The sequence below is a fragment of the Aquarana catesbeiana genome, linkage group LG02, assembly GCF_042186555.1.
Source record: "Aquarana catesbeiana isolate 2022-GZ linkage group LG02, ASM4218655v1, whole genome shotgun sequence".
NCBI lineage: Eukaryota > Metazoa > Chordata > Amphibia > Anura > Ranidae > Aquarana > Aquarana catesbeiana.
The window spans coordinates 639,746,967-639,769,387 of NC_133325.1; the positions used below are offsets into that span (position 1 = coordinate 639,746,967).

The window sequence follows — 22,421 nt, forward strand, 5'->3', positions numbered from 1 at the left end:
AGCTCGATCCTGCAAAGAAGTCGTGGCAGCAACTGAATAGGGGGAATGCATAGATCAGTGAGAACTGATCCCATGGGGTCACCAACACATCCATTCCGCATGCAAATGGATCCCTTGTTCTGGCCACAAAGCTGATTAACTTCATGTTGAACCTGGACGCTAGAAGATCTACGTTCGGAGTCCCCCATCTTTTGTCAACAACCCAAAATATGTCGGAATGAAGAGACCATTCCCCCTGGGAATAACTGCTGGCGACTTAAGTAGTGGGCCTGCCAATTCTCTACTCCCAGAAAAGACTGCCGAAAGGCATGAAGTTAGAATATGGTTCACCTCTCTCTGCGCTGAGAGACTTTTGGTGCCCCCTTGGTGATTGATATAGGCCACAGCTGTGGCATTGTCGGATTGAATCCTGATAGGACAATCCCGTAACCTGAAAGTCCAGGCCTTTAGAGCCAGACGTACTGCCCGAATCTCTAGGATATTGATGGGCAAGATTCTTTCGGTTCTTGACCACTGTCCCTGGACAGTTGCCTTTTCTAGTACTGCTCCCCAGCCTGAAAGGCTGGCATCAGTCGTTAACACTTTACAGATGACTGGTCTGTAGGATTTTCCTTTCAGCAGATTCTGGGTTAGTAACCAAGTGAGGCTTTGGGAGACTCTTGGGGACAGCTGCATTGGCAAGTCTAAAGCTTGAGTTGTTTTGTTCCAAGCAGACAGGATACTGTTTGGCAATAGTCTTGAATGGAACTGGGCATAGGGAACTGCTTCGAATGAAGCCACCGTGGTTCCTGGCAACCTCATGCAAAGGCGAATGGAGGGATTGCCATTTGACCTGACCATCCGCACAAGCTCTCTTATGGAGTTGATCTTTGCCTGAGGCAAGAACACCCTTTCCTGGGCTGTGTCTATGCGCAGACCCAAGTACTCCAGCCTTTTTAGCGGTATTAAGAAAAGGACTTCTCCAATTTGAGAATCCAACCCAAACTTTTCAGATAGTTGGTTGTAGTGCGTACACTTTGCTCCAAACAAGCCACCGACTGACCTATTAGCAATAGATTGTCTAGGTACGCTACGACTGTTATGCCCTGTGCCCTTAACCTGGCTAGAGGTGGGGCCAGTACTTTGGTGAACACCCTGGGTGCTGTGGCTAGCCCGAAGGGAAGGGCTACAAACTGGAAATGCTGCTGTTCTAACTCGAACCGCAGAAACTTTTGATGAGCAGGAAATATAGGGACATGCAGATATGCATTCCTGATGTCGATTGACGCCAGAAGTTCTCCTCCTAGAAGGATAGAAGGATAGAAACTACTGACCTGATCATCTCCATGCGAAAGGAGCGGATCTTCAGTAACTGATTTAGCTTTCTTAGATCTAGAATAGGTCTGACACCTCCATTTGGTTTTGGTAACAAAGATTTGAATAAAACCGCAGACCTTGCTCTTTTGTGGGGATCTGTCTGATCACCCCTTGAGATATTAATCGGTCTAGTGCCTGAAACAGAGATAGTCTTTTCTCTGGATCTTTGGGAAGCGAGGCGGTGGAAAGTCCCGAAATGCCAGCTTGTACCACAGCGTTACCGTGGAGATGACCCACCTGTCCTGAATTTCCTCTTTCCAGACTTCTGAAAGCTGCAGAAGTCTTCCCCCCACCTTGGTGAGGGGGGGTTGCCTATTCATGATGAGGCTTTAGGATTCTGCTTTGCAGGTTTCCGGCCCCAATACTTCTTTTGAGCTTGGGTTTGACCCTGAGGTTTTCCTCTAGAGTCTGACGGCGGAGGCAGTCCCCACTGCCTAGTGGCGGAAGCCCCTGGTGCAGGGGAAAGAGCCCGTTTAAATGAAGGGCGTTTATACTTTCTTTTGACTGGCAAGAGAGTACTTTTCCCACTAGAAATTGTTTGGATACATTTATCCAAGTCTTCTCCAAATAATCGCTCCCCATGAAAGGGGAACCCAGTTAGGAGGTTTTTACATGGTGCTTCAGCTGACCAATTTTTTAACCCCAGGAATCTACGCATATGCACAAGCGTAAGGCGGGACGCCTGGTGAATAGAATCTTTAATGGCATCTATGGCAAAACATAATGCCTTTGGTAGTTCAGCCAAATCCCGAGCTTGTTGTGCATGAAGCTATCTAAGGGCCTGTTTAAACTGGTCCTTTAGGGATTGGCAGACGCCTCTTGCAGCGACTGCAGGCTGGGTAACGGTACCTGCCATGGAAAAGGCAGATTTTAGCAGGGATTCCAGCTTTTTATCTGTTGAATCCTTAAGCATCTGTGCATTGTCTACAGGACAAGTTAGATTATAATTCACATGGGAAATCGCAGCATCAATTGCTGGTACTTTCCATTTTTTGGAAAATTTCTCCTCCAAGAGATAGAGAATTGAAAATCTCTTAGGAGGGAGAAAATGCTTATCCGGGTGATCCCATTCAGCAAAAATAAGCTGTTCTAGTAATGCATGTGCAGGAAACGCATGCAAAGGATGAGGAGGTTTTAAGGAAACCAAGCAAGAAGCCGAGATTTCAGGAGACTCAGTTAGGGGTAGCATGCAGGTAGAACGAACCATCTCCGTAAGAGTTTGTATCAGCAATTTCTCAGATTGAGAGGCTGAAAAAGGTTCATCTACCGGTGTTTCCTTCGCAGAGGAATTTCCTCGTGATCGACTGCCTTGCCATAACTGGCAATTCAGGTGAGGATGACAGCATGGAAATGCAACTCGAGATCCTAATGCCTGGGGGTAAAGCATTTAGTATTTTTTTTTGGTTTTTGTGGTAGGCATTGTCCTAAGTACAAAAACAGAGGAACTATACAAATTGCACTTAATTGCTGAAAATAGTCATGACATTTAAAGCCGCTATAAAGTTCAGCCTAGTGCTGGGAAAAAGGTGTCCTTTCTGTATCAGGAATGCCAGTTTGCAACCTATACGTGTCCCACCGCTTCTGTGTCCTTGTGTTGCAGGCAGCTTGTCTCTTCCTCATCAGTCGAGGAGAGACGGTCACAGCTGTAGCTTTATCGGTTTTTAGCCTGCCGTGCGTCCTCGTGGGCATTCACGGCACTGTGTTTAGGTCCCACCCCCTCCGAGAAAAATCCCGCCCCTTTTTCTATTTAAGAGGTTCCCGCGCCTGTGTGTGGCGTTTTTCGGATCCCTAGACCCAACACGAGGGGGGGAGGGGACGCAGAGACCCATGCAGCAGTAGGCACAAACAGTAGTAAAAAACAGCCACAGTAAAACACTTTAGCGGTATTAGTGGAACCTCCGCACCCCCTCCCTTATGCCCACTAACCAGCTAAACACAAGGGGGGCAGGATTTTACATGCAGACTTCCCTGATGTTTTAAGACACAGGCTGGAGGGGCGTGACTCTGAAAACTCAGAAATCTGCCCACAACACATTAAACCCAAAAAATAATTTAATTTCACATCTATATTTGTATGACAATTTAAAAGTTTGATTTTATTTTTATTTTATTGATCTTAATATTTTATGCAATTTCCACATAAGAAAAAAAAAAAGGAGTAAAATGAGTCTTTAAAAAGGAGACCTTGCATATATTCTCTATACAGAACAACTGATTTCAACTGTTACTTCATACATGGGTGTATAGAGGAGCATCAGTGCCATCTAACAATGTGTTCTACCTAGGCCTCACTTTCTTAAATGCCAGGCACTTCCCCTGCTGTTCTTATGGTGGCAGTCCATTAAAAAGCTCTACAAAAGGCTGATTCCAGGGTTCACGTTCCTCTTCTGAGCCCCCCGGGAGTACTTCAGTGAGTTCATGGAAAGTGAAGGAGATTTGTGATGTTCACATATTTCCTCTAGGCTGAGTGAACACTGAAGCTCTTAAACACTGATCCACTCACTTCCATGTTCAGAGCTCTAAGAATCCCAGCAGAAGCAGATCAGAGGTTGTATCCATGGTGGTAGGCTTCCATAGTGTGAAGAACACCCAAGCCATAGCAGCTAGCACACATCCAACATACATAAAGGAGGCACTAGTGGCTAGGAGGGGAGATAAATAGTAAACTTACCTGGGATTTTAAATCTTGCAATAAATCACCCAATAAATCATCCTTTGAAAGGTCCACCGACTTCTGCAAAGACAGAAATGCTTGCATCAAAGCTATAATTTAAAGATACTATATTAAAATTGCCAAGAAATACTTGAACATAAAAAAAGAAAAAAGAAAAGAGAAAGAGAAAAAGGGAGAAAGAGAAGAAGAGAAAAAAGGAGAAAGAACAAGAGAAAAAGGAGAAAGAGAAGAAAGAGAAAAAGGAGAAAGAGAAGAAAGAGAAAAGGAGAGAAAGGAAAAGGAGAAAAAAGGCCTAAGTGCTGATGGTAACCAATAAGAATTTACCTTGCTGTTTTCACAATAGTACCAAATGAGCATTGTTGGTAGAAAATGGTACTGTACTTTACATTTAAATGGAATAATAAAATGGCTTTTTTTTTTTTTTTTTTAACAAACATCATATTTACGTGTTCTGTGTAATGTCTTTGTACAGAGAAGCAATGGGGCTCAGTATTAGAGGGGCTGTTGCACAGAGAAGGTTTTTTACCTTAAAGCATAGAACACATGAAGGTAAAAAACCTTGAGCACCACTTTAACATTCTGTTCTTTACCCTATTGGACATCCCTGCTATTTTCAAAATCAATGTGATGCTAAACAACCATTACACATATACACACACACACAAAGCAATGATAAACATTTCAGCATTATAGGTTTTTTAACGGTTGCAAGTGACTCACATCTGTAGCTTTTTTCCCAGCGCTGGCCATAAACATGGACTTGATATTATTTGGTTTGGATACAGAAGACTTCTTCACATTGGTTTTTGCTTTAGCTGACCCCTTGGTTCCTTTTTCTGCAAAGAAAAACTATTCAATGCACCCAAGCACAAAATTACCTGTATATCATGTCTGTTTCAAGCCTGAAAAGTGAAGCAAGACCATCAAACAGAATACTTAATCATATCCTTGCTGAGAAAACAAGTAATATGGTAAGAAACTAAAGCAAACATGACAAACTGCCACACACCAAGTCAATAATGAATACTAGACTGTCACAAGTTAAGGTTCACCTTTATTGGGATGCACATCATCTTCAAGGTCATCATCAAAAATTTCTCGCCCATCCTCTACATATCCTTCCCCATCTGCAAAACAATGTATACGTTTTTAGCTAGTATGCAAGACTTGGAGTTAATTCTTGTGATGATTACATTTTGCAAACTGTGAACATCTTTATATGGTGAGAGAAGTTGGTGTTTACCATTACGATCAACATTCTGACTTCCAAACCTAAAATATTACTGACAAGCCAATGAAGTATTTAGATAAATTGATATTTTTACAATGCTTCAGAATTCTACTTTTTCAGATTTTTCCTCACAAAAGCTTTCATTCCTGCTTGAAAAAAAATTGGATTTTTGACTTACCATAAAATCCATTTCTCCGAGTTCATTGACAGACACAGCGCTCCATTATTCAGAACCATAGAGTTATAATCGCCCCCTACAGGAGTAGGACACTAGGCACAAAAAAGACTTAGCTACTCCTATGGGCAGTCCTAGGTGATATATGCCCCCCCCCTTGCTACAGGCCTTCAGTTTATTAACAAGCAGTGTCAGAAGCATCAAAACTCCCTAGAGGGGTAGGAGCTGTATCTGTCGAACTCAGAGAAATGGATTTTACGGTAAGTCAAAAATCCCATTTTATCTTTCGTTCATTGACACAGCGCTCCATTATTCAGAACCATAGGGACGCTCAAAAGCAGTGCCAAACATGAGGGATGGGACAACGAAAAATCCCAAGGCTAACACAAGAGTCAACCAGGTAACAGGAGCTCAACACAGAACAACCGGAGCCCAACCTGAACAATACACCCCCAAGAGAGATTAGACCCCCTAAACAGCGGCCCGCAACACCTTGCAGCCAAAAGAAGCATCCGCAGATGCCAGCACATTCACGTTGTAGAATTTTGCAAGAGTGTACACCGATGACCAAGTGGCCGCCTTACAAACCAGTGCAGCTGACGCCTGATGATGGAAGGCCCAAGAAGCAGTAATCAGCCAAGTAGAATGCGCCATAAAAAAGGGAAAAGAGGAACCCAACCCCTGATAGAATAGGCCAGAGTCATCGTCTGTCTTATCCATCTAGAAAGGTTGCAGAAGAAACAGACAGCCTCTTTTTTGGCCCGTCCGTGATCAAAAACAGTGAGTCTGATTTTCGAAAAGACCCTCTGACTGCCAAATACACCCGAATCGCCCGAACACATCCAGGGCATGTAAGATAAAACCCTTAGGACATTTTGACCTGGGACACAGGGAAGGCAATACAGTGTCCTTATTCAAAAGGAATCAGAGGAGGGAACCAAGCACAAGGGCAAAGAACCACTTCATCTTTGTGGATCACCAGGTAAGAAGTATGACATGGTAACACCTACAGTTCCAACACTCTGCGAGCAAAGGTGATGGCAACCAAAAAAAAAAAAAGATTTTTAAAACAGCTTGCCTGTAAAATCCTTTTCTTGGGAGTACATCACAGGACACAGAGCACCATAATAATGACTGACTATGTGGGTTATACGCTTACCTTTAGGTGACTGGACACTGGCAACCAATAGTTAGACGGTTCCTCCCATATAACCCCTCCTATACCGGAAGTACCTCAGTTTTGTATCAAGCAATGACGATCCCAGAAAGAGGGGAGGGACCTCTGTGTCCCGTGATGTACTCCAAGAAAAGGATTTTACAGGTAAGCTGGGATGTCCTAAAGCAAAGCACCTGGGGGGGACACATTATCCCTAAGCCCAACGGGCCTGAGACTATAAAGCTGCCTGCAACACGCTGTGGCCAAAAACAGCCTCTTTTTGAGATCTCACATCCACCTGGTAAAACCTGGTGAACGTATGAACTGAAGACCAAGCGGCCGCTTTGCAAACCTGAGCCATAGACACCTGTTGGGATACTGCCCATGATGCAATAATCTCTCTAGTGGAGTGTGCTTTTAAATCCCGGGGTGGAACCCTGCGCTTTAATCCATACGCCTGGATAGTCTGACGATATAGTTGAACTTGTTGCCGGCTGTCCTTTTTTAGGACCCTCAGGCAAGACAAAAAAAAACAGTCAGTCTTCCGAAAGGAAGCTGACATTTCCAAGTAAACTTTTATCGCCCTCACCACATCCAGTGAGTGAAGCAACCTTTCCTCCCTAGTCCTAGGGTTTGGAAAAAAGGAAGGTAAAATGATATCCTGATTCAAATGAAATTTGGAAACCACCTTCGGTAGAAAATCCGGACGAGGGCACATGACCACTCTGTCCTGATGAAGAACCATAAAAGGTTCTTTGCAAGAAAGGGCGGCCAATTCTGACACCCTTCTAGCCGATGTTATACCACCCAAAAAACAAAATTTCTGGTCAATAGGACAAAAGGAATATGCCTAATAGATTCAAACGGTTGACTCTGTAAGGCTGACAGTACCAAATTTAGGTCCCAGGGACATAAAGGTGGTTTAAGCGGAGGCCTCAGGTGTATTTCTCCCTTGACAAAGGTTCATACCAAAGAATGCAATTGGTCTTTGGAAAAAAACTATAAGGCCAAAATCTGTCCTTTAATTGTCCTAAGCGAGCTGTAAGTCTACTCCTGCTTGAAGAAAGGCGAGAACTCTTCCAATAGTATACCTACGAGGGTTCCATTTTCTTTCCTCACACCAAGAAATGTATGACTTCCAGACTCTATAATAGATAGCTCTAGAAACTGACTTTCTAGAGTTTATCAAAGTAGACAAGACTGAACCCATAATACCACGGTCTTTCAATAGTCTGGTCTCAATAGCCAGGCCATCAAATTCAGCAACCGTAAAGAAGGATGGAATATGGGCCCTTGAGACAACAGGTCTGGACGGCAAGGAAGGACCAATGGGTCCCCTACTGCCAACTTCACAATCTCCGAGTACCAGGACCTCCGGGGCCACGCTGGAGCCACTAAGATCACCGGTTTTCGTTCCTCCTGTATTCTGCGTAGTAAGTGTGGCAGAATTTGGATCGGAGGGAAGGCATATATCAGAGAATACTGATCCCAAGGAACTACTAATGCGTCTATCCCTACAGCCAGCGGATCCTTGGTCCTGGATACAAACCTGTCCAGCTTGGCATTGAACCTGGATGCCAGCAGATCCACATCTGGGGTTCCCCAGTATTGGCAGATCTGTAGAAAAACCTCGGGATACAGGGACCATTCCCCTGGTAACAATTTCTGGCGACTTAGGAAATCCGCCTGACAATTGTCCACCCCCAGAATAAACAATGCCGACAGAAACGGCACATGTTTTTCTGCCCAAGTCAATATATGATCTACTTCTCTTTGGGCTGCCCGACTCCTGGTACCCCCCTCGTGGTTGATATATGCCACCACCGTGGAGTTGTCGGACTGGACTCTGACAGAAAGACTCCACAATCTGGATGTCCAGAATCGCAGAGCCAGCCGAGCTGCCCGAATCTCCAATAGATCGATGGGCAGGGTCCTGTCTGTGACCATATTCCCTGAACAGACGCTTCCTCTAGGACTGCTCCCCAACCGAAAAGATTGACGTCCGTGGTTACGACCTTCCAGGCTACTGGTGGGAAAGATTTCCCTCTTTTCAAGTTGCTGGTTCTTAACCACCAAGCGAGGTTCCATAGAACCTGTGGAGATAGAACCATAGGCTGATCCAGGGTTCAAGCTGACTTGTCCCAGGCCTTTAGAATACTGTTCTGGAACACTCTGGAGTGGAGCTGTGCATATGGCACTGCGCTGAAGGATGACACCATCTTGCCCAGTAACCTCATGCACAGTCGAACAGAAGGTGTTAGTTCTTTTTTCACCTTCTGTACACTATGGAGGCAACCTTTAAGGGAGGAAGAAACACCTTTTCTTGGGCGGTGTCCAAGACCAGACCCAGATACACCAAGGCTTGGGTCGGACAAAGAGCTGACTTGTCCATATTTAGCATCCAACCTAGGCATTGTAAAACCCGTACTGTTCTTGACACAAATTGGAAATGACTGCCCTCTATAGCGAAGCATAAGAACCTTTGATGTGGACCGAAGATCGGCACAAGAAGGTACGCGTCCTTGATATCTATGGACGCTAAATAGTCTCCCTTTCTCAGGGATTTTATTATTGAACGAATCGACCCCATGCGGAAGGATCGGACGTCTACAAAGAAGTTGAGAGCCTTGAGGTCCAAAACGGGCTTACTTCCCCATTTGGTTTCGGCACGGTAAATAGGTTTGAGTAAAACCCTTTCAATCTTTCCTCATGCGGAACCTTTACAATTACCCCCTGCATCAGCAGATGGTGTAAAGCTAGGAATAGGCATCTTTTCTCTGGATCCGACGGAACCCTTGAGTACAGAAACCGATTCGGGGGGGGGGGATCTCCCGGAATTCTATTCTGTAACCGTATTTTACAGTGGAAATTACCCATCTGTCTTGAACCAGTTCTTCCTAGGCCTCCCCAAACAGCTGAAGCCTGGCCCCCACCTGTGAGAGTGGGGGCGCCCCTTCACAAGGTAGACTTGGAGTTGGGCTTGGGTGTCTTTTGGGTCCAGGGTTTCTTCTGACCCTGGGGTCTTTTAAACCCAGAAGGCTGAGGCCGTCAAAACCACTTAGGGGAAGAAGCATCAGGTCCTGGAGCATTAAGAATTTTATAAGAGGGTTGCTTCCCCTTCTTTTTAATAGGGAGCAGGGCATTCTTTCCTCCAGAGATCTTTTGGATATATTTATCCAGATCCTCGCCAAACAAGCGCTCTCCATGAAATGGAAAAGCTGCGAGTAGCCTTTTACATGGCGTCTCAGCAGACCAGTTCTTTAGCCATAAGACTCTGCGCATATGAATCGACAGTAATGCAAAACGAGACATCTGTTGGATTGAGTCTTTCAATACGTCTACTGCAAAACATAAGGCATGAGGCATCTCCAATAACTCCTCGGCAGATTCCTCCTGGCAAGGTATGTTCTTTACCAACCTTTTAAAGCGATCCTTTAGGGATTGGCAAATCCCAATAGCTGCAACTGCTGGCTGAACTGCTGCACCAGCCACCGAAAAGGAGGCCTTTAATAAGGACTCTAGCTTTTTATCAGCTCGATCCTTGAATACCTGGGCATTATCCACTGGACAGGTTAAACTTTTGTTTACAGAAGATATGGTAGCGTCCACCAACGGTGTGCTCCATTTCTTCCTGAACTTGTCCTCCATAGGATAGAAGATAGAAAACCTTTTTGGAGGTAAGTATATCCTGTCAGGGTGCTACCAGTCCGCGTAAACCACCTGCTCCAATAACAGATGCAAAGGGAACGCTTGGGAAGTTTGCTGAGGTCGCAAAGATCCCAAAGTAGAACAGGAGAGTGCAGACTCCTGAACCGGGGGTAACTAAAACCCAATTTGTACCATCTCAATTAGAGATTGGATAAACAATTTTTGAGAATGGGAGGCTGAAATCGGCCCTTCCAAATCCTCTGCCCATTCTGGTTCCAGGTCACCTGGACCCATGTGGGTATAAGAGTCCTGGTGCTCTAGTGACTCTCCACTTGGCCCAGACTCAGGGGAGGGAGATCTATTACGCCCCCGCCCCCCCCCCGCCCCCCCCCCCCCGTGTTACAGAGGCAATCATGCCAGCTATTTTGCCCTCAAGGCCCGCTAAGGCAGATGCCAAATCATCCTTTGTAACATAAGCCGAGGCAGGTATATTGGTAGTGGCCACTATGCCTGACAAATGCAATGGCTCAGCCTGGCCAGATGCCGCAGGTCTTTCAGGAGAAACGGAGGCTGCATCCGCATGGGGTTGGTCTCCTGTTTTTAAAGGAGATACTCTTACCCCTGTGCTTGCCTTGTTCCCTATACCTCGTTTTCTGGAAGACACTGCTTACACACGAGGAAGAAAAGGAGTACTCCTCACAAACTATAACCGGCCTTTAACCTGTCACCACTGTGTCCAAGACCACCAGACTCACGAGCCCAACTATCGCTCTGTGTTGTCCACGCGCACGCCAGGAGCTCCATGCCTATAAGCAGTAGCTTGAGAGTGACCGCGCGCATCAGCGACCGGCGGCACGCCCACCGCATGCGCCGTACTGATGCCCGCACGCCAGTATTAAAAAATGCGCGCCAAACCGACCATCTGTAATCCCAGACACCTATATAGGACACGTTACAAGCAATACCTCGTTCTTGAACCGAGGTTTGGGTACCATCCACTTTAGCTTTGTTAAGCCATCTGAATGGATCCAATTAGAACGTCCTCAGTGGGACATTTTTGAAGAAATTTGAAGAGCTTCAACAGCCATGACCATCACCTTCAAAACACTAGCGAAAAAACTGAGGTACTTCCGGTATAGATGGGGTTATATGGGAGGAACCGTCTAACTATTGGTTGCCAGTGTCCAAGGTAAGCGAATATTTTCAAGGGGAGGCTCCTGTAGAACTGAACACACCAAGAGCAGATCCCAAGAAGAGATCCCAAGAAGAGATCGCACCGGAGGAGGCAGATGTCAAACCCCTTGATTAAGAGTATGCACCAGGGAGTGCGAGACCAGAGGACGCCGAGGAAAACTGCCAAGGCCGACACCTGGCCCTTGATGGTACTCAAGGAACAGACAGAGGTGCAACCTGGCGGCGTCGGATGGACCGAAACAATGTCCCACAGGTGTTCTATTGGTTTTAGGTCAAGCGAAAATTATCGGCCGAAAACTATTTTTTCATTCGGCCGTTGGCAAAAAACAGCCAATATCGAAAACTGGGTGGGATCAGCCACGGGTGCCGCTCATTGCGAGAGTGTCACCCTGGCACGCCCCAGTCCTCCACATGTCACGGAGCTGAACTGTTTGGGCCGTAGTAACAATGTCCCTCCTCCTGTGATAGATGGCACACTGAGCCAATGGCAGGACATTGAATCAGTGTGACGTGATCACAGGAGGCGGGACTGTGGACTGGGCAATTCAAACCCTGCTTCGTGACGAGAGAGAGGGAGAGAGGGAAGACTACTGGCCTGGCACTCCAGAGAGAAAAGGGGGGGAGGGGGATTAGTGTACCGCACATTTTAGGCCCTACAGGCAATCTAATTCACTCCCCGGATGGAATCAATAGATGCTTTGTGGAATTCTGCCAATCCCTGTAAAGCACTAGGGCAGACTATAGAGAGGAAGACCTGACGGCCTATTTAGAGGATATAGATATACCAGTCCTCACACCCACTTACCGCAACAACCTTGACGCCCCCATCACAGTGACAGAAATCCTTAAGACCATGCAGTCGGGTAAAAGACCGGGACCAGATGGTATCCCTGTAGAAATTTACAAACATTATGCTGAAGAGCTCGCCACCAGATTACACACCCTGTTTGCTGACTTAGCGTTGATGCAGAACTCCCCGACACAATGAGGGAGGCAGTTATAGTGGTGATCCCCAAACCAGGCAAGGACCCATCCTTATGCTCCTCATATCGCCCTATATACCTGTTGAATGTGGATGCCAAGTTGTTAGCAAAAATATTGGCCATCAGGCTCAACACAGTAATAACCGCATCGCTACACCCAGACCAGGCAGGTTTTATGCCAGGACGGGGCACGGACATTAACATCAGACGGCTCCAGATGCACATCGACGTGGCTCACGAGGGCTCAGCGGGAGTGGTGGCCTCACTTGACGCGGAGAAGACTTTCGGCTCTGTCGAGTGGGACTAGCTATGAAAGGTTCTATCTAGATTTGGGTTCGGCCCAGGACTTCTGAAATGGCTGTGGATGCTATACACCAGGCCAAGGGCCAGAATTCGCACAGCTGCCACTCGGAGGAGTTTGATTTGGGCTGGGGAACGCGACAGGGGTGCCCCCTTTTTCCAGGATTATTTGCCATTGCGCTGAAGCCTTTGGCTATACGGCTCAGAGTGGAGGGGAATGTTCGAGGGCTAAAGATAGGTCCGATCGAGGAAAAATGATCCCTATATGCGGACGATGCCCTCTTATATCTGGCTGACGCCTCGTCCTCCCTACAGGCTGCATTGTCTGTCTGATCAATTCAGCCACTACTCTGGCGTTCGAATAAACTGGGACAAATTGGTTCTGTTCCCGTTGCACCCCACAGTTCCTCGCATGGCTTTGCATACGACGGTTAAATGGGTAGAGGACTTTGTTTACCTAGGCATTAAAATAGTAGAACGGAAGACTATGTGGGGAAACAACATACACCCTCTTATGGCACAACTGGCGGCGAATTGCATGGCATAGCGTTCGCTCCCCCTTACAACCTTAGGCAGGGTCAACCTGCTTAAAATGATCTACCTATATTTCTTTAGGAATACCCCGTCACACATACCCAAATCCTTTTTTACGAAATTGCAGGGACTGCTAATCTCCTTTGCCTGGGCTGGGAGACCCCCCCAGTGTCACGAAGCAGGTATTGTACCTCCCTATGTTGGGAGGAAGCCTGGCACACCCGAATTTCCAAATGTACTACTGGGCAGCCGTCCTTGTCACAGTACGTTGGTGGTTCTCACAGCCCAAACAAAATCCATCTACCACTCTGGAGGCAGCTATTCTAGGCTCCTATGCAGCCCCGAGCAACCTGGTATTCAGAGGCCTGAAGGCCAGTCCCCTTATGACATCTCTCATGCAGACCACGGTAAAGGTATGGCAGGAAGCCAGGACGGTTTATAGAAAGTCCACCCATGTTTCCCCACACATGCCCTTGTGGGGTAATCCTATGATACCACATTTAAACAGTGTTCCAGAACCCTGTCTCTGGGCCAAAAAGGGGATCACTATGAAGCATATAGTACTAGACAGCAAACTCATGACCTTTTCAGAACTTAGACTCTACTCACTACCAGCCACTTTTCGGTTCAGATACTGGCAGCTGAGACACCTTCTGGAGCCCAATTTACGGTACCCCTGACCCTAGAGTCGGACTCTATCGAGCGCCTCCTGACCCCCAGTGTAATGGGGAAGCCTCTTTCCTCCCTGCATTTATATCTAAAACGTAGCATACGTCACAAAACTAACTAAATCCTGGGACACATGAAGGGCTGACATTCCTTCTCTGGGGGGAAGAGAAATGGAAGGAGTGCCTCTCCACATATATTCCCACCATAACTGCAGCTAAAGATAGACTTGCATAACTTAAGTTCTTACACAGGGCCTACTACACCCCACATAGGCTAGCTCGTATTTACCCTCAACGAGACCCAAACTGTCAAAAGGTGCAAAACAGAGGTAGGTACATTCTGGCACATGGTCTGGTCCTGCCCCAAGATTCAACCTTATTGGATGGCTGTCGCCTCCACTCTTAGTGACATTAGTGGAGAAGAGGTGCACGTAGATCCGCAGCTACTACTAAGCCATATGGAAAGCATAGAAGGAGACAGATACTGCAAACTGTGCCTGACCTTCTCACTATATTATGCCAGACGGGAGATACTGCTGAAATGTAAGTCAGAGGAACCCCCTCCTGGCAAAACACGGTGAACTCGGTGCTACCCCTGTACAGGCTCACATACGAAAGCGGACAAAGCCCGGGTAAGTTTGATAAAGTGTGGTCCACATGGATTGATGCTTGTGGTTAATATTTGACCTTAATCCCCCACCCCACCCCCGTAAATACTGTGGATTGGATTATCCATCGGTGCCCCCCCCCTCTCCCTACTCCCCCCCTCCCCTCGTCTCTTCAGGCTGCCTGTTTTTGTTCCTTCAATGATAGGATTAAAGGTATATGAGACCCGCAATGATAGTGGTTGGAAGCATTTGCCAAAACCAAAGCAGGGATTGGCACACCTGAGATTGATACGGTTTGCTGGTAGGCGACTCCCTGTAGGGGAAAATGATCTACTGATGTCTTTACCTGTACACTGTATACGCTGCAATGCTGAATTGTCTAATAAAATCTACTGTAAAAAAAAATGCCCATATATCCTACTTCTGGGTCTATTTATTATATGATATAAGTAAAATATTTTATTACTTTAATTGTTTCACAGTATAAATGAACCCCTTATAGTAGCGATTACCTGCTCTTTTTGTTCTATAAAAGGGCCAATTTTAGTTTTTTTTTTAACCTCATTATGACTGGTGATACAAAAAAAGCATGCTGCTGCTACTAAACATCTTAATCCTGGTTCCCACCTATGCGTTTTTTGGTGCTTTTTGCAGAAGCGCACTACAGTTTATATAATATGGTTTCCTATGGGATACGTTCGCCTCTATGCTTTTTTCATCCGCTGCGCATTAGGAAAGGGTCAAGGACTTTTTTCAATGCAAATTGGTGCTTTTTTGGCTCAATAGACTTTAATGTAGAAGCCGCAGAAAAGCATGTAGCGTGTTTTGCCATGATTTGTGTTTAATCTGCCCAACAATAAATTGGCCCAAAAAAAAAAAAAAAAGCATAAAAACGCAAATCACAGTAAAATCACTCTTAACCCTTTGATTGCCCTAATGTTAAACCCTTCCTTGTCAGTGACATTTATACAGTAACCAGTGGCTATTTTTAGCTCTGATCACTGTATAAAATGTCACTGGTCCCAAAAAAAAAAAAAAAAAAAAGTGTCAAAGTGTTAGATCTATCTGCCGCAATCTCGATAAAAAAAATTAAAAATAAAAAAAATAATGTAATAAAAATGCCATAAACATATCCCCTATTTTGCAGATGCTATAACTTTTCCGCAAGCCAAACAATACGCTTATTGCAATTTTTTTTTTTTTACCAAAAATATGTAGAAGAAGAAAACATATTGGCCTAAACTCCGGAAGAAAATTAATTTTTTTAACAGCTTGCGGACCAGCCACCGCAGTTTTACTGCGGCAGGTTGGCTCCGCCGTGCGAAATCATGTTATTGTACGTGATCTCGCAAGGCCTGGATAGCGTGCACATGCCCGCCGCAAGCTCCGTGGGTCCCGCGGACCCGATGTCCGCGGGGATACCTGCGATTGTCTCACGGAGAGGAAGAATGGGGAAATCTAATGTAAAGAAGCATTTCCCCGTTCTGCCTAGTGATACTGACACTGATCACAGCTCCCTGTAATCGGGAGCGGTGATCAGTGTCGTGTCACACATAGCCCACCCCCCACAGTTAGAATCACTCCCTAGGACACACTTAACCCCTGCAGCGCCCCCTCCTAGTTAACCCCTTCACTGCCAGTCACATTTACACAGTAATCAAAGCATTTTTAATTGCACCAATCGCCGTATAAATGTGAATGGTCCCAAAATAGCACCAAAAGTGTCTGATGTGTCCGCCATATTGTCACAGTCACAAAAAAAAAAAAAAAAAATTTTTAAAAACGCTGATCGCCATTACTAGTAAAAAAAAAAAAAAAGGAATAAGAATGTCATAAATCTATCCCCTATTTTGTAAACACTAACTTTTGCGCAAACCAATATACGCTTATTGCGATTTTTTTTTATTAAAAATATGTAGAATACGTATAGAAAGCTCCATTGGTGGGAAAAAAGGACGTCAATTTTGTTTTTGTACAATGTCGCATGAACGCCCAATTGTCAGTTAAAACGACGCTGTGCCGGATGACAAAAAATGGCCTTGTTTAGGGGCCAAATCTTCCGGGGCTAAAGTGGTTAACTACCATTTTTTCACTCCATAAGACGCACCTAGGTTTTAGAGAAGGAAAAAAAAGAAGAAAAAAAATATTCTGAACCAAATGGCATACTAAAATATTGACCCGTGCCGATTAAATGATGCAGTCTGACCTGTGCCTGGCGAGGACGTCATCACATCTGCCCGTCACTCAGATAGAAGCCGTACTCCCTTCATTGTGGGGGGGAGCCTGATTCTGTTTTTTTTTTTTTTTTGGGGGGGGGGGGGGGGGGGGGAGTGCATATTATGGAGCTAAACATACAGTAAATTATACACCACACTTTAAGGTTATCCAAACTGCATTCTATACCAAATGTTGATGCACCGTTAATTCTATGCTGTACATCACATCCTACTGCTGTACACCACATCCATTCAACCAGTGATAAACTAACTTTCAATAACAAGAGATGAAATAGCTCCCAAGCCACAAATATTTCATGGTTCACATGTAAGCAAAAGCTAGAAAACTAACCAAGGAGGAGGAAGTTCCTGGAGAGAAGGTACAGAAAATAGAAATATGCTCTCACAATATGTATAAGTAAATGAAGAAAGTAATTCTTAAAAAGGACAAACTTAAAATTGGTGCAAGTGGATTTTTTTTTTTTTTTTTTTTTTTAAGAGAAAAGATGACAGTGTTACATTGTAACCTAGTTTTCTGTAACTCCAATCTATACTTGGTTGATTGAGAAAAAATAATTTGGAGGCAATTACCAATATCACCAATTTTTTTTTTTTTTTTTTTTAGAAAGGAGATTGGGGCTCATGCACACTGCAGCTCAAAGAAGCATCTCATACAGGCTTTTGAGATGTTTTGAGCTCTTAATTTTCTGCCTGGAAACTCCCCTCCAATGTCTCCGTGCACCCTGACTTTTTCAGGAGTTTACAGGCATATGCTCTTACAGGCAGAAAAAACCTCCACCAAACTCGCGTTTTTTAAAAGAAGCTTTCAAGCAGAAATGACGCTGAAGTGCCTAAAAACGCGTGAAAGAGCATGAAAAGGCTCGAGAAATTTAAAAAAAAAAAAAAAGATAGGAAAAATGAGCTGGAGGGAGGGTTTGTGGGAAAAAAATAAAAATAAAAAAAAAACAACCTCAAGTAAGCTCAAAAGGAGTTCAAAGAAGCTCAATTAAAAACCGTGCAAAAGAGCCCAAATAAGTACAAACCTCTTCAAGCTAAAATAAAAGCTCAAATTAGAGATGCACCGAAATTTTGGCCTCCAAAACATTTCGGCCAAAAATTGGGTTATTGGCATTTGGCCAATAAGAGAAAAAGGTGCCGATAATGGCACCAAAAACGCACGCGATTTTGCCACGATTTTACTGTGCTTATGGGGTGTTTTTCATAGGTCATGTGACTCAAAAACGTAACACGGGTGCAATAATGATGCGTTCTTCAATGCATTGGGAGGTGCATTTTTTTATTTTTTTTTAACTGACCAAAAACGCAGCCAGCAGGATTTTTAACACCACAGTGAAAGCCCAATGGACTAGTGTGAAGACATACATTTAAAAAGGGATACATTTTCCTTGAGCTTTTCTTGCACTAAAAAGGTGCCAATAATGGCCGACGATAAATTTATATTCATTTTAAGTTTATCATATTAAAAAGTTAAATACAATTATATATAAAAATAATTTTTTTTTTTTAAAACTGTAAATTGCGGTTTCAGTTTTTGGCCAAGTGCATCCTGCATTTTCAGCACCAAAATTTCCATTTGGTGCACCTTTAGCTCCAATGCCTGTAAAAGCAGCTTTTTTTCTTGAGCTGCAGTGTGCATAAGTGGATCTTCCGCTTTAAGGCCTCTTCCCTGGGTCCTGTTTGTTTTGACAGGTGCCTGCTCCCAATTCCGTTCCGGTTGCCTTAGGCGATCGGAAGCTCTCCCTCCCGAAGCCTTCAGGGACACATGACTTCGGGACCAGTGACAGAGCTTAGCGCCGCTCGCGCATGTGCAGTGGGGAACCCCATTCATGATATTTGACATAAGCACATATCTGTAGCGTTTACTTATCTGTTACCAAAGCTATAAGTGCCGTGTCTTTCTGCTGCTCCATTCTTCTGTTATCAGCAGTGTCACTTCTGACAAGTTCTCTGACACAAGATAACAGCAGCTGAAAATGGGTGGGGAGGGAGCTTAGAGATAAACAAGCTCTAGACAAGAGCAGAGCAGAGAGCTTGTCTATTCACAGTACAGCTCTGCATGTTCCTTCTTTCCTCTGCCAATGGGGGGGGGGGGTTGCGCCTTTCCTCCAATCAGCTCTCACACAGTATAAACCCAGACTCCCCACCCACCCCTATGTGCTGCTGAAACAGGAAGAAAGATGTGTAACATGCAAAGAATGTAGAAAGCGAAAGACAGTAGATATACATGTAAAACTTATGTAGGAGGATTTGTTTCATCTCTGTATCATCTGAGGCTGTTCACTTTACTGGGTATATAGAAGGGTGAAAGAGAAGGCCAATTACAGTGGGCATAGAAAATAATCACCCCCCTTCAAAATAAATCACATTTTGTTGCTTTGCAGCCTGAAATTAAGACAGACAATTTTTATTTTATCCAGCTGTATTTACTCACTGCAACTTATTACAAACAAGTGAAAAATATAACACCATGTCAGAAAAAAAAAAAAATAGGATTTTTATAACAGCTTACCTGTAAAATCCTTTTCTTGGAGTACATCACAGGACACAGAGCCATAGTAGTAACTATATGGGTATATAGGCACATTCAGGTGATGGACACTGGCATACCCAATACAGGAAGTTCACTCCCTATATAACCCCTCCTCCTACCAGGAGTACCTCAGTTTTTTGTAGCAAAGCAATATACCTAAACCCCAAAAAGAGGGGAGGGACCTCTGTGTTCCGTGATGTACTCCAAGAAAAGGATTTCACAGGTAAGCTGTTATAAAAATCCTATTTTCTTTATCGTACATCACGGGACACAGAGCCATAGTGGAAACTATATGGGACGCCCCATACCAATGCTATTTGAGGGGAGGGAGATCCAACCTGTAGGGCACCCCCAGACTTGAGGACCTATACTGCTGCCTGCAGCACACTGCGCCCAAAGGCAATATCCTCAAGCCTTCTTACATCCACCTGATAAAACTTGGTGAATGTATGTACTGAAGACCAAGTTGCAGCCTTACAGATCTGAGCCATGGAGGCCTGGTGACGCACAGCCCAAGAAGCACTAACTGCTCTGGTAGAGTGCGCTCTGACTTGAAAATGTGGAATCTTACCCCTTAAATCATAAGACTGAATTATAATCTGACGAATCCACTTAGCGACAGTGGATTTTGACGCTGCCTGTCCTTTCCTAGGACCTTCTGGCAACACAAACAAGACATCAGTCTTCTGGATCTGAGCAGTTGTCTTTAAATTGACCTTGACCGCTCTCACCACATCAAGACAATGTAGTAACTTCTCTTCCCTGGAAAATGGTTTTGAAAAAAAACGATGACAGGACAATATCTTGGTTCAGGTGAAAACCTGAGACCACTTTCGGCAGAAAACCTGGACAAGGGCACAACACCACTCTGTCCTCGTGAATAATCAATTATGGCTCGTTACAAGAAAGAGCAGCCAATTCCGAAACCCTCCCTGCTGAGGATATAGCAACCAAGAACACCAACTTCCTTGTCAGAAGGACTAAGGGAGTCTGCTGTATTGGTTCAAATGGCTGTTTTTGTAACATTGACAAAAATAAAGTTCAAGTCCCAAGGGTTCAAAGGTGATCTAACTGGCAGATTAAGATGCATCACCCCTTGCATAAAACCCCGGACCAAAGAATGTGAAGCAAGCGGTCTTTAAAATAAGACCTATAAGGCTGAGACTTGGCCCTTAATTGTATTTAAGGCCAACTTCATCTCTACCCCTAATTGTAGAAAGGCAAGAATTCTGCTTATATGACATGACCTCCGAGGGTGCCAACCCTTGGATTCACACCATGAAGGGAACATGGAACTTCCACTGCCATCTTTACGATTTCCACATACCAGGACCTTCTGGGCCATTCTGGGGCTACCAGAATTTCTTTCCAGCTTGATCCTGCAAAGAAGTTGTGGCAGCAGCTGAATAGGGGGGGGAATGCATAAATCAGTGGGAACTGATCCCACGGGGTCACCAATGCATCTGTTCCGTATGCGAGTGGATCTCTTGCCCTGGACACAAAGTTGACCAATTTCATGTTGAATCTGGATGCCAGAAGATCTACGTCTGGAGTCCCCCATCTGTGGCAAACAGCCCAAAAAATGTCGGGGTGAAGGGACCATTCCCCCGGGAGCAACTGCTGGCAGCTCAAGAAGTCCGCCTGCCAATTTTCTACTGCCAGAATGAAAACTGCTGATAGGCATGGAAAATTCCTTTCTGCCCAAGTTAGGATATGGTTCACCACCCTCTGTGCTGCGAGACTCTTGGTGCCCCCTTGGTGATCGATATAAGCCACAACTGTGGCATTGTCAGAATGGATCCTGACAGGACAACCCCGTAACCTGAATGTCCAGGCCTTCAGAGCTAGACCCGCTGCCTGAATCTCTAGGATGTTGATGGGCAAGGACTTTTCGGTTCTTGACCACTGTCCCTGGACAGTTGTCTTTTCTAGCACTGCTCCCCAACCTGAATCTGGTATTTCAGGAGAGGATGACAGTGTGGAGGCACGACTGGAGTTCACAGCGCCTAGGAGGTGAAATTCTTGATACTTTGTGGTGTCTCTTTTTGTGAGCCATAGTGCCAAGCACAAAAGCAGAGGCACTAAGTAAATGCACTATTTGCTGAGCAATAGTCTAGCATACAATGTCACTAACAAAGTTCAGCTTGGTGCTGAGTAAAAAGGGTTTCCTTTACTGGGAAAATGCCTGTATGCAGCATTTACGTGACCCGACCGCTCGTGTCCTGTGTGATCAGCAGCTGTAATCTCAGCTCTTTCACGGAGAGTTGTATCTTTTTGTATATGTGCTGCCGAAGCAAGCACCATTTGTATCTGCAAGTTCTGTGTCCCCAGCCACACCCCCTCCGCACATCAACCTGCCCCCCCCCTTTCAATTTTGACATAGTTCCCGCGCACGGGCGGCGTTCGGGTCTTGCCAGTCAGCAGACCCAGTGAGAGGGGAAGGCCGGCATTCATCCACCGCTGCGACACAGAAAAAAAAAAAAAAAAACCCACGCAATACACAACCTACAAAATATATGGGAAGCCACCGCACCCCGAGGAGGAGGAGGAGGGGGGGGGGGGGGGGGGGGGGGGGGGAGTACAGTGCTGATGTACCTGCTAGCCCCTTTCCCTTAGGGGGAAGAATGCAGAAACAAAGGCAAACTTCTTTCCTGGATAAGAATCCCCTGATGAGCTACATGAATGAGACCACACACCTGCTCTTAGGCATTTGAGACAGAGCTGAACAGCAACGTTAAAGGTATGTGCATTTACTCCCTCTAGTGGAGACTTAAGGCATGACAAAATTTTACTCAAGGAAGAAAGACCCATAGGTGGACTTTTACAGTTCCTAGGCTTCTTCCCTTACCTTATCCTCGCCGCAGGATTCTGCTGACTTAACAGACAGACCCAACCCTCACCCATCACGGCAGGCGGCGTTTAGCAAACCTTCAAGGACCAGGTCCCTTTTTAATCTGTTCCACTCCCTTGGACCTGTATTAGCACCCCGCCAGGAAAAACCTTAGGTAATGTAAGCATGACCAAAGCCCTGGGTCCCGGGGTCCAGCCCTGCAAGGAGAGGTGTTACAGGCAAAACCTCGTTCTTCCTATACAAGGCCCGGGTACCATCCACCTTGGCCTCAGTGGC

At 45.3% G+C, this 22,421-nt stretch overlaps 1 protein-coding gene across 2 annotated transcripts in view; it reads right to left on the reverse strand.

The window, feature by feature from the left end:
• Nucleotides 1–22,421, reverse strand: part of POLA1 (DNA polymerase alpha 1, catalytic subunit) — a 717,861-nt gene that overhangs the window by 637,512 nt on the left and 57,928 nt on the right. For both annotated transcript variants that reach the window (XM_073616430.1, XM_073616431.1), the window contains exons 4-6: nucleotides 5,083–5,157; nucleotides 4,751–4,866; nucleotides 4,028–4,090 (exon numbers count right to left, since the gene is read on the reverse strand). In XM_073616430.1, the coding sequence (XP_073472531.1) occupies nucleotides 4,028–4,090; nucleotides 4,751–4,866; nucleotides 5,083–5,157 (254 nt within the window). The remainder of the gene's footprint in view (nucleotides 1–4,027; nucleotides 4,091–4,750; nucleotides 4,867–5,082; nucleotides 5,158–22,421) is intronic.